General features: G+C 44.1%; 1 protein-coding gene across 2 annotated transcripts in view; it reads left to right on the forward strand.

Moving 5' to 3' along the window:
* Positions 1-17480, forward strand: part of gak (cyclin G associated kinase) — a 41508-nt gene that overhangs the window by 8046 nt on the left and 15982 nt on the right. For both annotated transcript variants that reach the window (XM_083643950.1, XM_083643951.1), the window contains exons 2-11: positions 1730-1791; positions 2433-2492; positions 4884-4998; positions 6053-6195; positions 7012-7137; positions 8578-8667; positions 9388-9523; positions 10088-10200; positions 13325-13403; positions 15102-15219. In XM_083643950.1, the coding sequence (XP_083500076.1) occupies positions 1730-1791; positions 2433-2492; positions 4884-4998; positions 6053-6195; positions 7012-7137; positions 8578-8667; positions 9388-9523; positions 10088-10200; positions 13325-13403; positions 15102-15219 (1042 nt within the window). The remainder of the gene's footprint in view (positions 1-1729; positions 1792-2432; positions 2493-4883; positions 4999-6052; positions 6196-7011; positions 7138-8577; positions 8668-9387; positions 9524-10087; positions 10201-13324; positions 13404-15101; positions 15220-17480) is intronic.

Here is a 17480-nt window from a genome sequence, read left to right on the forward strand (position 1 = left end):
TTGGTAGATGTAATGACCAGTAAACAAACAGTCTGGTTGGTAGATGTAATGACCAGTAAACAAACAGTCTGCTTGGTAGATGTAATGACCAGTAAACAAACAGTCTGGTTGGTAGATGTAATGACCAGTAAACAAACAGTCTGGTTGGTAGATGTAATGACCTGTAAACAAACAGTCTGCTTGGTAGATGTAATGACCTGTAAACAAACAGTCTGCTTGGTAGATGTAATGACCTGTAAACAAACAGTCTGGTTGGTAGATGTAATGACCTGTAAACAAACAGTCTGGTTGGTAGATGTAATGACCTGTAAACAAACAGTCTGGTTGGTAGATGTAATGACCTGTAAACAAACAGTCTGCTTGGTAGATGTAATGACCAGTAAACAAACAGTCTGGTTGGTAGATGTAATGACCAGTAAAAAAAACAGTCTGCTTGGTAGATGTAATGACCAGTAAACAAACAGTCTGGTTGGTAGATGTAATGACCTGTAAACAAACAGTCTGCTTGGTAGATGTAATGACCTGTAAACAAACAGTCTGCTTGGTAGATGTAATGACCAGTAAAAAAAACAGTCTGCTTGGTAGATGTAATGACCAGTAAACAAACAGTCTGGTTGGTAGATGTAATGACCTGTAAACAAACAGTCTGCTTGGTAGATGTAATGACCTGTAAACAAACAGTCTGGTTGGTAGATGTAATGACCTGTAAACAAACAGTCTGGTTGGTAGATGTAATGACCTGTAAACAAACAGTCTGGTTGGTAGATGTAATGACCTGTAAACAAACAGTCTGGTTGGTAGATGTAATGACCTGTAAACAAACAGTCTGGTTGGTAGATGTAATGACCTGTAAACAAACAGTCTGGTTGGTAGATGTAATGACCGGTAAACAAACAGTCTGGTTGGTAGATGTAATGACCTGTAAACAAACAGTCTGGTTGGTAGATGTAATGACCTGTAAACAAACAGTCTGGTTGGTAGATGTAATGACCTGTAAACAAACAGTCTGGTTGGTAGATGTAATGACCAGTAAAAAAAACAGTCTGCTTGGTAGATGTAATGACCAGTAAAAAAACAGTCTGGTTGGTAGATGTAATGACCAGTAAACAAACAGTCTGGTTGGTAGATGTAATGACCTGTAAACAAACAGTCTGCTTGGTAGATGTAATGACCTGTAAACAAACAGTCTGCTTGGTAGATGTAATGACCTGTAAACAAACAGTCTGGTTGGTAGATGTAATGACCAGTAAACAAACAGTCTGGTTGGTAGATGTAATGACCTGTAAACAAACAGTCTGCTTGGTAGATGTAATGACCAGTAAAAAAACAGTCTGCTTGGTAGATGTAATGACCTGTAAACAAACAGTCTGGTTGGTAGATGTAATGACCTGTAAACAAACAGTCTGGTTGGTAGATGTAATGACCTGTAAACAAACAGTCTGCTTGGTAGATGTAATGACCTGTAAACAAACAGTCTGGTTGGTAGATGTAATGACCTGTAAACAAACAGTCTGGTTGGTAGATGTAATGACCTGTAAACAAACAGTCTGCTTGGTAGATGTAATGACCTGTAAACAAACAGTCTGCTTGGTAGATGTAATGACCTGTAAACAAACAGTCTGGTTGGTAGATGTAATGACCTGTAAACAAACAGTCTGGTTGGTAGATGTAATGACCAGTAAAAAAACAGTCTTGATGACCTCTTGGTTGCTCTGTCTCCTTTGCTCAGGTGGATTCGCCTTCGTGTATGAAGCCCAGGATATTGGCAGTGGCAAAGACTACGCTCTCAAGGTAAGCCTAAGACGGAGCCGCTGAAGCAGTCGTACTCTTTAAGCGGTGCAGCAGCTTCTATAAGTGACTGTGTGTGTTTGAGCACGGGATGTGTTTGGACCAGATGTGTGCGGATGAGATTTAGCCTAGGCTCCTCCCCCCCCCTGGTTCTAACCTACAAGGAGGTGAGAGTGGAGACAGGAGGCGCCGCGGCTCCAAGCCGGTGAAAGTCGCCCACACACACACACACACACACACACACACACACACGCACACACACACACACACACACACACACACACACACGCATGCACAGACACACACACACACACACACACACACACACACACACACACACACGCATGCACAGACACACACACACACACACACACACACACACACACACACACACACACACACACACGGATGCACGCGCGCAAGCACGCACGCACGGGTCCAACCTGCAAGACCTGCACCAGTAAACAAATGCTTTGCCTCAAAATCACTTTCCTCATGTTCAATGCAAATCCTTGACTAGATTATTTATTGAAGAGTGTCTCCTGTTAACTGAATAACAGCTGAATTCCGATGTGTGTGTGTGTGTGTGTGTGTGCGTGTGTGTGTGTGTGTGTGTGTGTGTGTGTGTGTGTTTTTTGCTTCAGAGGCTGCTGTCTAACGAAGAAGAGAAGAACAAGGACATCATACAGGAAGTGTGCTTCATGGTATCCTTCATCATTCCAGCAGCATGTAAACACACAGCACACAGTGGAGGGTGACAGCATTTAAACACACAGCACACAGTGGAGGGTGACAGGAAAGATGTAACGTGACAAAGTGAGACTCCAACACGTGACTTACTTTACAGCTTGTGGTTTGCACCTCCCACTAAGTTAAGTATACCCTTACCACCAGGGTTTTAATTGACAGAAGGCAACACATAGTACTTATTATTATGTAATATATACTTACGCATCATCCTTGTAAAGCGCTTGGTTCTACTCTTTAACCCAACATCCTGTAATTTGTGATTCCTATCTGCATTCGTGCGTTTCCTTTTTGGAGATGAGTGGGCTTACTGTACCATGAGTGCTAACTGCTAACTCAAAATAGTGGTAACGTCAAACGCTGCAAGGCATATCTGACCCGTTTTCAATTGATTTCTCAAGACAACACGTCTACGATTCACTATATTACACAGTAGGGATGGGCATTTTAAGCAATTTAAATACTCGAGTACTATCCTTCTATTACGAACGAGTACTCGAGTTCTCGCGCGCGGGGGGGGGTCTGTGTGATTACTATGGTAATGACAGAGCAGGGGTAATCTGCTGTGTGTGGGGCTATTCACACATAACGTTTGCATTTTTGCATGGAGAAAGCGTTACCTGGAGCATGTGAGGAGAGGGACTGACTGACTGTGATATTAGGTGAGGTGACGCTAAGCTAACGTCTAAAGCCTACCTCAGACAGCATCTCCGATGGTTGGATGGATGGCATTTGCGCTTCAGAGCGGACAATACTATTGTGAAACAAGCGAAGGCTCAATTCCAATACATGTCCATTGTCCAGTATCATCCATTTTACTTTATGATCACTGTTACACTAACGTAAATCCACGGATTACAAGGTCCGATGTTCTGCCAAAAAGTGAAAACTGACCACTGACCAGTGTGATTAACGTTACAGCTGCAGCTAAATAGTGATCACCATGAACCGATTGTCTCCCAAAAAGCGATTCTTTCTCCACATTTCTTGTGACTAACGTTATGGGAAACGACAGTGTAGTCAGTAAACTACTGCAAAGTTTTGAATGAGTTTTATTGGGCGTGCGCTATGAAGAAGCGTGCATCTGTCTCCTTCGGGAGCATATCTTCAGCCACTATTAAAACTTTCAAAAATAATGTTACTTAAACAAAAGTAAATAGCTTATTTATGCACATTGGAGGAGAAAAGGGTATTTCAACGAACGAAGCAGCAAACCTTGTATCAAAGTACTCGTCGTGATGTTATATGGCGTGAAACTATGGCTGTAACGCTTTACTCAAAATAAATAAGGTTACAACTTATGTTACAATAAGCCTTTTATTTTGAAAGCAACAAAGCGGATGACGTACTTGTACATTCTGGCTGACTTGACGCCCGTGCAGTTCATGCTGCCAGAGCCACATAACGATGCATGCTTAGATTTAGACCATTTTAAAGGGGTGGGGAGTGGGGCGAGTACCCCGAACAGCGGAAACGTTACTCGAGTACTGACGTTATGAACGAGTACTCGAGTACCCGAGTACTCCACGTGAGTGACTATGCATTCATGAAATCAAATCGCACGGGAACATGAATGGTTTTGTGAAAGCGCCATTTAACAATGTAACGGGATGCACAACAGACGTCATCCCAACGTGGTCAAAACGCTCGCTCACTCTGGACATGAAACTGTCGTATTCAAACATGAGCTGCTCTGCCAGTCACATGGACATAGTACTAACTAGGGGGCGTGGGTGGTTAAGATCACAATGGATACTTGTGTTCATACACATCCCCCATCTGAGTAACGTCTGGGAATCGATATCTTCAGGAGTTCACTGCATGTCTGAAAAGAGCTTAACCTCAAGATTCAAGATTTATTTTAATGGCCATCGTGAATGATCACACACGACGTATTTGACTCGTGCAAGTAGGCAGCGCTGCAATCATCACATCAATAACAGAAGACGGAGTAAACGGAAAACAATCTCAAATTATAAATTGCAAAGTAGGAAAGTGTCTGTGGGATAATGTCCGTGTCAAATGTCTAGTAAAATTTGGTGATATCCCGACCAGTCTCGGTCACCAGGAAATGATGAGTTCCTGTTTTGCATAGTGAATTGCCTGAGCTGAGGCTACACACACACACACACACACACACACACACACACACACACACACACACACACACACACACACACACACACACACACACACACACACACACACACACACACACACACACACACACACACACACACACACACACACACACACACACACACACACACACACACACACACACACACACACACACACACACACACACGAACGAGTGTCTGTGTGCTCCTTGACCTGCTGCCCTGTAGAAAAAGCTGTCCGGTCATCCCAACGTGGTCCAGTTCTGCTCTGCTGCCTCCATCAGCAAGGAGGAGTCAGACACCGGACAGGCCGAGTTCCTCATCCTCACTGAGCTGTGTAAAGGTAACGACACACACACACGCACACACAGACACACACACAGACACGCATACACACACACACGCACACGCGCGCGCGCTTGTCTTTCTCTCTCTTGTCGATCTCCTCCTTTTTTTTCTTTGCTTACTCATTCACCAGACTAGCTTTGAGTGAATCTCAGCAGTCAGCACTGTTGTGTTTCCCACTAAGTTTAACGGACACATGTTGGTGATGAAAGCGTTTCCTCCCTGTGTGCCCCTCGCTCGCTACTTCCTGCTCTGCTCTTCCTGCTGCTTTGAGTCTGATGGCTCATTGAAGGAACACTTTGCTGCTTTTCAACCAGCGTCTTATCGTTACAATGTGGCTAGTATCTTCCACTGAGAGCTCCCTGTTCATTTGCTGGGAGAAACTCTTGTATGGCTCTCGATCTGTGGATGCAGGCATACAAACATTTTTTTTTTTTCTTTTCTTTTTAGCATTGCAGCACGCAAACCACTCTCAATTAACTTTTTAAACTGATTGCCTTTATTCGACAGTTTCATAAAGAAAACAGCTCTGCAAAGGCATTATAATAATAATTAATAATAATTCATTTATTTTGTATAGCGCTTTTCAAAACCCAAAGACGCATTGAGTGTATACATCAAAGCAAAAGTCAGTCAACACAATAAAGCCCACAGGCGTATTTCCATTGTGGTCCCTTCAGCCAAGGACCCCCGGCTTACAAGATAGAAAATATAATGGGGACCCCCTCATTCTGATTTGTGATTTTGGGCTAAGCTTAATTGTTTCCACGGTAACGTGCTTGACTTTTAAATTGATAGTTTTGTTAGATTAGAATGTAATCCATGAACCATTTTAGATTTAAAGCATAACATATTTTCGTTGAGCTATGAAGCTTTTGCAAAAAAATATATATATATTTTCCTGAAAACTTTACGCGGGCCCCCTGGCAAAGTGCCACGGACCCCCATTTGAGAACCAATGCATTATGGTATTCTGGTAGTGGCACGTGTTACTTTCCCACTGATGATTGATTGATTGATCGATCAATTGATTGATTTGTCTTGTCCTGCAGGTCAGCTGGTGGACTTCATAAAGCGTGTGGAGCAGAGGGCTCTGATGTCATGTGACACGGTGCTGAAAATCTTCTACCAGTCGTGCCGTGCTGTGCAGCACATGCACAAACAGAAGCCTCCAATCATACACAGAGACCTCAAGGTTCGTCTGACGTCTTCTTCAGTCTGCACGAAGGAGTCCCAATGAATGAATGGATGAATGAATGAATGCACGAGTTGTGATTTCATTTTGCCCACAAAGGAAAGTCCCGTCATTTGGAAGATTACAATCAATCACTTTGTAATAGTAGCTTTCATCTTCTATCTTATTTTTGGAATGAAACTCATTTCTGCTGATTGATCTCCCTTTCTATTATTCTCCTTATATTATGTATTCTCTTCCAAAGAAGGGTTCATTTAGTCAGGGATGCAAACTAGTCACCTTTAGGTGACAGTCACCTTTTTGATCCCAAAATAGGGCCCCTTTAAGCGAATGATTTTATGTCTGTCTTGGTATTTGTCACCTTTTTCACTATCCATGAGTTTGCATCCCTGTTTAGTATACATAAAGATAGAATCAGTTCTCACTTCTCAGTCTCTAAACACGGATTTAGTTTGATGATGCATTTTAGTAGGATATGGCATGTGGTGGGCTGGTGGCCAGCCTAGCCTGATCAGTGAATTGATTGACCCGTTCATTTATTAATTATTATTTATTTATTATTATTCATCCGCTGACCAGTATGCAGCACATTGTCTGTGAGGATGATCACGACAATTATTACACATTTACGCTCTCAGACTCTGAGCATCTCAGAGAATGTGCTGCTCTGCAGTAAGGTCCAGGGATTGATCAGCTGACTTTGAGACAATCGTATTTAAAAAGTAATGGTATAATTGATACAGTAATGTGTGGACGAATTCACAGATTTTTCTTTGATCTAGCAGCTGATTGCTTATATATCTCGATGTGTTGCAGATCGAGAACCTGTTGATTAGTAACCAGGGCACCATCAAGCTGTGTGACTTTGGCAGCGCCACCACGCTGGCACACTACCCCGACTACAGCTGGTCGGCACAGAAGAGGTCCATGGTGGAGGATGAGGTACACACACACACACACACACACACACACACACACACTGAAACCCATCTCTCTGCTTCTACTTGTATTAGTAATTGATTTAATAGATTCTTTCCATTAGTATGTATGTATGTATTAGTATGTTATGTGTTTGTAATTTTGTCAAACAAAAGAAAACGGTGAAGATGCTCTTTCATTGCACTTTGTATTCTCGGGGCGCGTCAAATAATTAATTGAATGGTAAAAAAAAAAGAAACGTGATGAAAAGTCACAGTTGATGAGTGGCAGCATTGACGTCACGGTGTTGGATAGAAACCAGAAGCCTCTGATTGAATTAACGACTTGAGGTCCAGGAAGCAGCGATCAATCAGGTTAATTATGTTTACACCATCACCGCACAGACGTATGGTCTGATGACCTCAGCATACAGGACCCCAGAGATCAAATAAATACATCCATCATCAGCCTCCTGCTTTCCAAGCTAGTCGCTCCAACCAAATGCTGGAGGGAAGAACTTTTTATGACTCTGGCTGTAGCTTAGTGGTTGAAAACCTCTTTTAAAGAGTCAATCATGATTTTGACGAGTGCTAAAAACATGCTAAGCTCTCACAAGAACACACAACAACACACCAGTGCAATCCTTCCTATTGAGAACAATGAGGAAATTAGGGCTGTGGCGATTCACTTACACCGATTCGATACTATCACGATTCTTGGGTGCCGATTCGATTTATATTGCGATTCTTAAGTATTGCGATTCTACGATTATTGCGATTCGATATTACGATTTATTGCGATTTTTGTTTATTTTTTTCTTTTCTTTTTTCAGTTTGTTTGCTTTTTTACACTAGATTAGAACATGGGAAAAGTTGAATCATACACTAGAGACTGTATATTATATATCATGAGTAGGGCTGGGCGATATAGTTAAAAATAGGGGCGGACTGGGATCATAATTCAGGCCGGGCATTAGATACCAAGCAGGCCAGGCCGATATGGGCCGACGCGCATGAAATTTGGGCCGTTTGAAGCCCAATTTGGGCCGTTTGAAGCCAGATTTGGGCCGTTTGAAGTCCAATTTTACAATGAGATGCACACGCTTTAACCCTGAAGTGTAATTATTACTTCAGACCAACTAATAAAGTAATAAAACCACTAGTAAACCAGTAGGCGGCGCCTGGCCTGCTGTTCAGTGAGTGGCCTGACTGCAAGCACCCAATTTTTTTTTTTTTTTTTTTGCGATTATCGATTCTGGAATAAAAGATCGATTCAAAAAATCGTGACATTAAAAATCGCGATACTTAGGTGAATCGATTTTTTTCCCCCACCCCTAGAGGAAATGGTAGCGTCTGTTTACCAGCGATTAACTCATGGCTGTTGATCTTGCTCTGGTTATATCTACATGAGCATCCACCAGTTGTTTAAGGAACCCTGTGTTTCTGTGTGTGTCTCTGTCTGTAGATCACAAGGAACACCACTCCAGCCTACCGGACCCCTGAGATGATCGATCTCTACTCCAACTTTCCCATCAACGAGAAGCAGGACATCTGGGTCAGAGAGCCTCAACCTGTTTCTTCCTTTCTAATCAGCTGATGTCACAGCAGCCACAGAGACATGAGTGCTGATTAAGAACCAGTCATGATGACGGGATCTTAACCAGGGACGTGCGCGACTAGTCGGTTAAACATTTAAACATCCGCTACCTGGCTAGTCGGCACCAGAAATACTAGTCGGTTAAACTGGTCATTAAATTATTATGAAGTAATTTCTTTGCGTTCGCTTCCTTTTATTTGGCGGGTTTGGGGCGGCCGAGTTGTGTGAAAGGCTGCAAATAATGGGTGTCGCGGTGGAGAGTGGGTGGAGCTTGAACACAGGGCAAAATGCCAATATGGTGGAAAACAATCCCAGAATGCAACGACGTGCAAGCTTGCATTGCATTGCATTTTGGGAATGATTTGCATTGCATTCTGGGATTGATTCCCAAGCCCAATTGAAGGCCAACTGCGTATGGGTGTTAGCAGGCATTAGTTAGCCGTTTCTTACCTCGGTTCCTGAGGACAAACGCTTTTGCTTGGAGATAACAGGTTTTCTTCTGACGGCAGTGTCTAGGTTTTGTTTGTGTTAAGTGAGTGATTGACTTTTATTGACTTTTATTGAGCTAATCTTGTAATTGGTTTTGTGTTCTCTGTCCTCTGTAATTGATGTAAAGTGACTAGAGAGATTATTACTGTAGTAGTAATAATAATAATGATTTCCCCTCTAACCACGCAGGCCCTGGGATGCATCCTCTACCTGCTGTGTTTCAAGCAGCACCCGTTCGAGGAGGGAGCTAAGCTACAAATAGTCAACGGCAAATACTCCATCCCTCAGAATGACAACAAGTACACTGTGTACCACGACCTCATACGTACGTACTCTGTCTCTCTGTTATTCTGTCTGTCCGTTTGTACGTACTCTGTCTCTCTGTTATTCTGTCTGTCTGTTTGTCCTTCTGCTACGTACGTACTCTGTCTCTCTGTTATTCTCTCTGTCCGTTTGTCCTTCTGCTACGTACGTACTCTGTCTCTCTGTTATTCTGTCTGTCCGTTTGTCCTTCTGCTACGTACGTACTCTGTCTCTCTGTTATTCTGTCTGTCCGTTTGTCCTTCTGCCAACTCATTGGAGTCCGTCTGCTACTGTGGTCAGTGTCAGAAAAAAAGTCCACTTCCTGCCCTGGTGATGATGAGTCAACTGTTCAGCCTGGAGGGAGTGACATGAAATACACACCATTACACTCATTGGTCATGTTGTTTTTGTAACGGCTTCGTCCATCTGCTGTCTTCTGCTTTTTGTCACCGTGCTCATAATGATCTTCCTCTTCGAGATTCAGAAAAGCATGTTTTTTTCCTCGTCATCGATACGGTCAACTTTGAGCGTTCTCCTTGTTTATCTCTTCCTCTCCTCCGGTCCACCACCACCACCTCCTCTCCAGGTGCCATGCTGAAGGTGAATCCAGAGGAGCGGCTGTCCATAACGGAGTTGGTCAACCAGCTCCAGGAGATAGCAGCGGCACGCAACGTCAACTCCAAGTCACCTATTACAGAGGTAGGTGTGCGGGCGGGCGGGGAGGTCTGTCTGCTTCTGTGTGTGTTTGTGAGTGATGGTGTTGCGTTGTGAAAAAGTAGCATGGTACCAGTCCAGATTTGAGAAGTTTTACCAGAATAGTTTCTCTGAAGCTGCTCCACTATTTTGCGATGTATCGTTTTCCTTTCTTCAGCTTGCGTACATTTGATATTTCGCAACATGAGGTTATATAACAACATCCATTTACAGACTGATTGTGTCTGCTGAACATTTTGTCTGAAAGGCATGTTCACGTTTAGTTTGACGAATCTTTATGGTCCCTTTTTTTTTTACACATATTTTATTCAGAATCCCTCTTGAAAATGAATGCCATTGGCTTTCTGATGTGATTAAAAAAACACCGTGGATGATAGATTCCAGACGGTTGCTTGTGGCTGCGAAGTTGATGAAGTCTTAGTAGTGAAGAGATGAGGGAAAAGCACCAGTAGGAAGGAACCTGCTGCTGTGACCAGACAACAACAGGCCTACGTTCATAAGACCAGTGCAACGATGCAATGAGGAACGCAGACTGCCTGTCAGGATGTCCGCACTATGAGTGTGGAGCAGCTCTTTCCTGGATTCTGAGTTTGTCTGCACTACCTGCAACGTTGGAGCGTGATATTTTTCTATTCTAAAAAGCAGGTGGTTCTTGAATATTGGAGTCTGCCGGCCATCGTGGCCGCTGGATGATGGAAGTGGTTTCCTGCTGCAGGTGTTAGTTTGGAGTGGGACATGTTATTCTGGAGTAAACAAGTGGAGTTGCTCACACACAGAGGCACATCCTGGCTGTCAGCCAGCCTGTGAAGAGCCTATTGACAGACCTGACTGCATGCCGCCTTCTGCTGTGTGTGTGTATGTGTTTACACACACACACACACACACACACACACATGCACACACGCACACACGCACGCACGCACACACACACACACACACACACACACACAGACATGCACACATGCACACACACACGCACACACACACACACACGCATATGCTCATAAATTGCTGATGCGTTTACACTTGCTTGCCGGCCACACATACAACAAACACATCCACCACACACATGCACAGACACACGTAAACACACAACAAACACATCCATCCACACACACAAGCACATACACACGTAAACACACAGCAAACACATCCATCCACACACACAAGCACAGACACACGTAAACACACAACAAACACATCCATCCACACACACAAGCACAGACACACGTAAACACAGCGGTAGCCACAAAGGAGGCTCTCTTCTCTTTCCCAGGCTCCTCTTTTCCCAGCTGGCTTGGTCCTACTGGGCCCTAGAGACACACAGAGGGTGAGACACAGAGACACAGAGGGTGAGACAGAGACACAGAGGGTGAGACAGAGACACACAGAGGGTGAGACAGAGAGAGACAGAGGGTGAGACAGACACACACAGAGGGTGAGACAGAGACACACAGAGGGTGAGACAGAGAGAGACAGAGGGTGAGACAGACACACACAGAGGGTGAGACAGAGACACAGAGGGTGAGACAGAGAGAGACAGAGCGTGCTGCTGCTGTCAAAATCTTTGATTTTTAGATTTGTTTTTACACTAATTTTCTGCTGTATCAAAACCCAAACCAAATTTAATTAATTTGCCATCAACGGTATGAATTCAAACATAGTAATCATTTATTTTAATTGTACATCGTTAGAAGTGCCGTTATTCTGCCTCTGTCTTGAATTAGCACTGTAGCAGACATTGACAATTATCTCATACAAAGACTTTTCCCCCTGTTGGAAGCAGATTAGCATATTGAACACTACTTCCTTCCCAACCAATGAGTTAGCAGAGCGTTCCTGGTTATGCCTCATAGTTAGCAGAGCGTTCCTGGTTATGCCTCATAGTTAGCAGAGCGTTCCTCGTTATGCCTCATAGTTAGCAGAGCGTTCCTGGTTATGCCTCATAGTTAGCAGAGCGTTCCTCGTTATGCCTCATAGTTAGCAGAGCGTTCCTCGTTATGCCTCATAGTTAGCAGAGCGTTCCTCGTTATGCCTCATAGTTAGCAGAGCGTTCCTCGTTATGCCTCATAGTTAGCAGAGCGTTCCTGGTGATGTTTCCTCTGGTGTCTGGAGCCACAGTACAGCAGCCAGTCTGCAGTCATGTCATATGTGAGGGGTCCAGAATGGCCTCCTCCTCTCTACGCTTTGAAAAACACTTTTCTAAATGGAGCCCGTGCGCGATCGGTGGTAATTTGTGTGCACCATCAGAGCGAAGGCAGATTTGGAGAACGCTGATGATCTGATTTGGGTTAAGAAGGTGTTTCCCTGCTGGACATAAGGAGATTATACTCTTTCCTCTGCTGCTCTACACACACACAGAGAGAGAGAGACAGAGAGAGAGAGACAGAGAGAGAGAGACAGAGAGAGAGAGACAGAGAGAGGGAGAGAGAGAGAGAGAGACAGAGAGAGAGAGAGAGAGAGAGAGAGAGTGATATGGTAGACTGAGAAATGGTGAGAGGGAAGGAGATGCAGTGACACAAAGAGAGAGGGACCGATGGAGGGAGAGACCGAGAGAGAGAGAGGGACCGAGGGAGGGAGAGAGGGAGCCAGCCACTGCAGTCTGCCTTTAATAATTATTGATCATCCAGCAATTTTTAGACAAGCGACTTTTTATTATTTTTGCACTGGAGTTCACCCTGGCTGCTCCTCTGGATGCACTTTGATTTTGTGTTTTCATAGTTTTTATTCACTCAGTAACTGATCACTCCACTCTGGATTTGATTGATGCTATTTTCTACTCCTCTACTTGCAGTCATCCGACCATCACCTCCCTCTCTACCAATCCCTGTCATATTTGAGCAGGGATGAGATGTTTCATTATTGTTTGCATTCTATTGGACCTTCTTTTGAGATGACTTTCTCCTCTACAGGAACTTATTTTCTTTTTCTGTCTCGGATGTCTTCGTCAAAGTGTCATGCCGCCATCCTTCTGGCAGGAGAATCGATTTAATTAGTTTTTTAATTTAGTTCCTTTAGTTGTTGAACCTGTTGTTGGTTTGTTGTGATGAGCATGTTGAGTGCGTACTACTGTTGGCGGCCGGTGTATGACGGATATGAATGTCTGCAGCTGCTGGAGCAGAACGGAGGCTTCGGCAACAACGGAGCGCAGCCGCCCACGCAGATACACAACCTCCACAACAACGCAGGTAAGATACACAACCTCCACAACAATGCAGTTACGAGGTAGTCTGGGAGGTGTGTGTGTGTGTGTGTGTGTGTGTGCATGCGTGTTAGCAATAGCATGCTATTTTCCCTCCAAATTAGTGAATTGGGGCCATGTGCTCCTGGACATACACAATCAACCATGCTTACACCTTACACGGTACACACACACACACACACACACACACACACACACACACACACGCAGCCTGCGTGCTGTTCAGTAAGAGGATTGCTGCACGGCCGGGCGGCGGGCAGCCATCTGTTGAAAGCAGAATATGTTTGCTCTTTCTGTAGAGAGGCTCCAGTCTCCTACCCATTCATACTAACCTCGTTTCACCAGGCTCTCTCTCTCTGTCTCCTACCCATTCATACTAACCTCGTATCACCAGGCTCTCTCTCTCTGTCTCCTACCCATTCATACTAACCTCGTATCACCAGGCTCTCTCTCTCTGTCTCCTACCCATTCATACTAACCTTGTATCACCAGGCTCTCTATCTCTCTGTCTCCTACCCATTCATACTAACCTTGCATCACCAGGCTCTCTCTCTGTCTCCTACCCATTCATACTAACCTCGTATCACCAGGCTCTCTCTCTGTCTCCTACCCATTCATACTAACCTCGTATCACCAGGCTCTCTCTCTGTCTCCTACCCATTCATACTAACCTCGTTTCACCAGGCTCTCTCTCTCTGTCTCCTACCCATTCATACTAACCTTGCATCACCAGGCTCTCTCTCTGTCTCCTACCCATTCATACTAACATCGTATCACCAGGCTCTCTCTCTCTGTCTCCTACCCATTCATACTAACCTCGCATCACCAGGCTCTCTCTCTCTGTCTCCTACCCATTCATACTAACCTCGCATCACCAGGCTCTCTCTCTCTGTCTCCTACCCATTCATACTAACCTCGCATCACCAGGCTCTCTCTCTGTCTCCTACCCATTCATACTAACCTCGTTTCACCAGGCTCTCTCTCTCTGTCTCCTACCCATTCATACTAACCTTGCATCACCAGGCTCTCTCTCTCTGTCTCCTACCCATTCATACTAACCTCGCATCACCAGGCTCTCTCTCTCTGTCTCCTACCCATTCATACTAACCTTGCATCACCAGGCTCTCTCTCTCTGTCTCCTACCCATTCATACTAACCTCGCATCACCAGGCTCTCTCTCTCTGTCTCCTACCCATTCATACTAACCTTGCATCACCAGGCTCTCTCTCTGTCTCCTACCCATTCATACTAACCTCGTATCACCAGGCTCTCTCTCTCTCTGTCTCCTACCCATTCATACTAACCTCGTATCACCAGGCTCTCTCTCTGTCTCCTACCCATTCATACTAACCTGCCCATTCAAACTGAAAGGGAAAGCCTCCTCAGATATTTCATATCCAACATCGCTCAGATATAAAATATGTCATCCATAGTATTTAGCTGTGATATTCTAATGTATTTGTCATAGATCACAACTTCCACTCGATTGAAAATGCAGATATCACCAAGTTGGCATGGTTCTTTCATGTGTGGTTTCATTATTTATCTTTTCTTTTGATAAGTATTGTTTCTATGATGTGATAGAAGTATCTAAACCTGATGTCAGCGCTCAAGCCATCAAACTTCTACTTTTATTAGTCACTTATCTCTTCTTCCCCCCCCCCCCCCCCTCCATGATGCCTAGGTGTGTATGATCCTGACCAGTCAGGCAGTGGCTTCCTGGATATTTTAAAGGGCGGGACCGAGCGCTTCCTGACCAATATAAAGGACACTTCCTCTAAAGTCATCCAGTCAGTGGCAAGGTAAGGGCTTCCAGCTTTGCTCCACGCCACCACTCGCCAGATAGTGTTTTTTTTATACTTAATGTTTGATTTTCAGTCTAATTCTGTTCCGTTTTCTGCCATTAAAAACCAGCCGGCGCGGCTTGCTAGCTTGTTAGCTTGCTAGCTTGTTAGCTTGCTAGCTTGTTAGCTTGCTAGCTTGTTAGCCTGGTAAAAACCATCCTGATAATAACGTGATCTCACATCCTGTTTCACTCTACCTATTAGTCTGGACTCCAAGTGAGGTAGGGAGTACTTGCCTTGACAGACAACTCCTTCAGCCAATCAAATAGCAAAATCCACTCGGAAGAAAACTCAGCAAAAACACACTCTTGTTCTTGTTTAATTGTTGTTATTGAGTCTAATTCTGCAATAACTGCACTTATGGCTGTGTTTACTAACGTTAACGATACAGCTTGTTGCTTCCAGAGCTGCCATACTGTTTTGCCAGCAGCGTCCCTGATTGGCCGGTTGCGTTGTCAACTAGTACGAGGCAGGTCACCGATTGGCCTGTGCACTTTGTAATTTCTGGAAATCACTGGAGGCCACAGCCACACTGATGCACACAACAAAGCAGAATGTGAGTTCACGTGATCATCAGGATGATCTACCAGGTTAACAGCTTGTCACGTGATCAGGATGGTCTACCAGGCTAATAGCTTGTCAGGATCCTTCCATGCCAATACAGGGGGAGGCATTGCTCAATGGATCGCACCATTTCGCCGTTTTCTCCTCCACCATTTTGTGTCTAAAAGGCAGGAAGTAACACCAGGTGCAAGCAAAACATTAACGAGGGCCCCCCGGCACTGGAACCCCTAAATGGATTGAAATTGGGAAAACCCTCATAATGTTTTGCTTGCACCTGTTTGACTTCCTGCCTTTTAGACACAAAATGGCTGCTGGCGAAAAACGTCCACATGCAGCTCCACTGGAGCACTTTTGCATTCCGTGCTTTGCTCATGGGCACTTTGACAGCAGCAGGTGTTGAAGGAGGGTAGAGCATTTCTCATTGACTTTTCCCTGGCGACCTTCTGGACACATCTGCCTGCTTCTTTACCCTCTAGGACCTTCTGGACACATCTGCCTGCTTCTTTACCCTCTAGGCCGCTGCAGAAAAGACCATGTTTTAAGCAGCATCGTTGGTCCGAAGCAAATCTCTCAGTTTGGTCCCACTCTCACCAAAACTCTGCATCTTTGTCCATCCTTGTGTTTAATCACAATAACTTAGATCTGAATCATTATGTACATGTTGATTATTATACACCTGGATTTGGTCTTTAATGTATCCATGCACGTTCACGCCTATCCTGCCCTCTCATTGACCGTACTAGTAGCCATGCTGTCCACTCAAGGTCGGGCTTTCATTTGGTGAATCTGTCAGTTGATCCATTTGTTTTTGTTTGTTTGGTGATGGTGGTTGTTTTGTTTATTTTTTGTTGTTTCTTTTCTCTGCCTCCCCCCATCCCTCATGGTCCCCCCTGTGTGTCCATCACCTACTGTAGCAACCCAAGGTAAATATGGCTCCATGAGGTGGCCGACTCATGAGCCATTCTGTGTGTTCCTGTAGTGTGTGTTTGACTGAGAGACGCCTACTAAGCCTTTTGCTGTGCTGTGTCTGTAATCACACTGATGTCTGCGCTTAACACACAAGTCATTCATTAATTGATTGATTGAATGTATGAAGGAGAGAGTGAAGCGAATGAAAATATGAATAATTGAATAAGAGTATTATAGAACAATCGGACAACAAAAACAACAAAACAAGAAAAACATGTCATCCCTCACAAATGGTGTAGGCACGCTTTAGGGCAAAACATAATCAGATGTGTCCTTCCTCCAACTTTGATACAAATTGGGCCTGTGATGATATAGCAATTCAACTTCTGACCATAGACTCTCTAACATATGGACGCCATGACAGCTCCTCAAAAGTGAAGCCAGAACATCTCGATAGCCCTCTGGTGGCAGGCTGCAGTATAGGTCATAAACTAAATAAAATAAAATAAAATAAAATAAAATGTTAGCGAATGGGACATGAAATACATTTTTCCCAAAGGTTTCTGACATTTTAGGTAGTTCTTATCTCACGCTGATGTATGTTCAAGTGCTCCGTTTTCGGATACGTTTGGTTTTAAATAGTTACATAGTGTGGGGGACAAAAACATTTGGATATATGATTAGATGAATGAATGAATGAATGAATGAATCTCCAGTGTTGATAAAAGGTTTGATCACCCCCCTCA

This window comes from Poromitra crassiceps (assembly GCF_964638095.1).
Source record: "Poromitra crassiceps genome assembly, chromosome: 10".
Taxonomy (NCBI): domain Eukaryota; kingdom Metazoa; phylum Chordata; class Actinopteri; order Beryciformes; family Melamphaidae; genus Poromitra; species Poromitra crassiceps.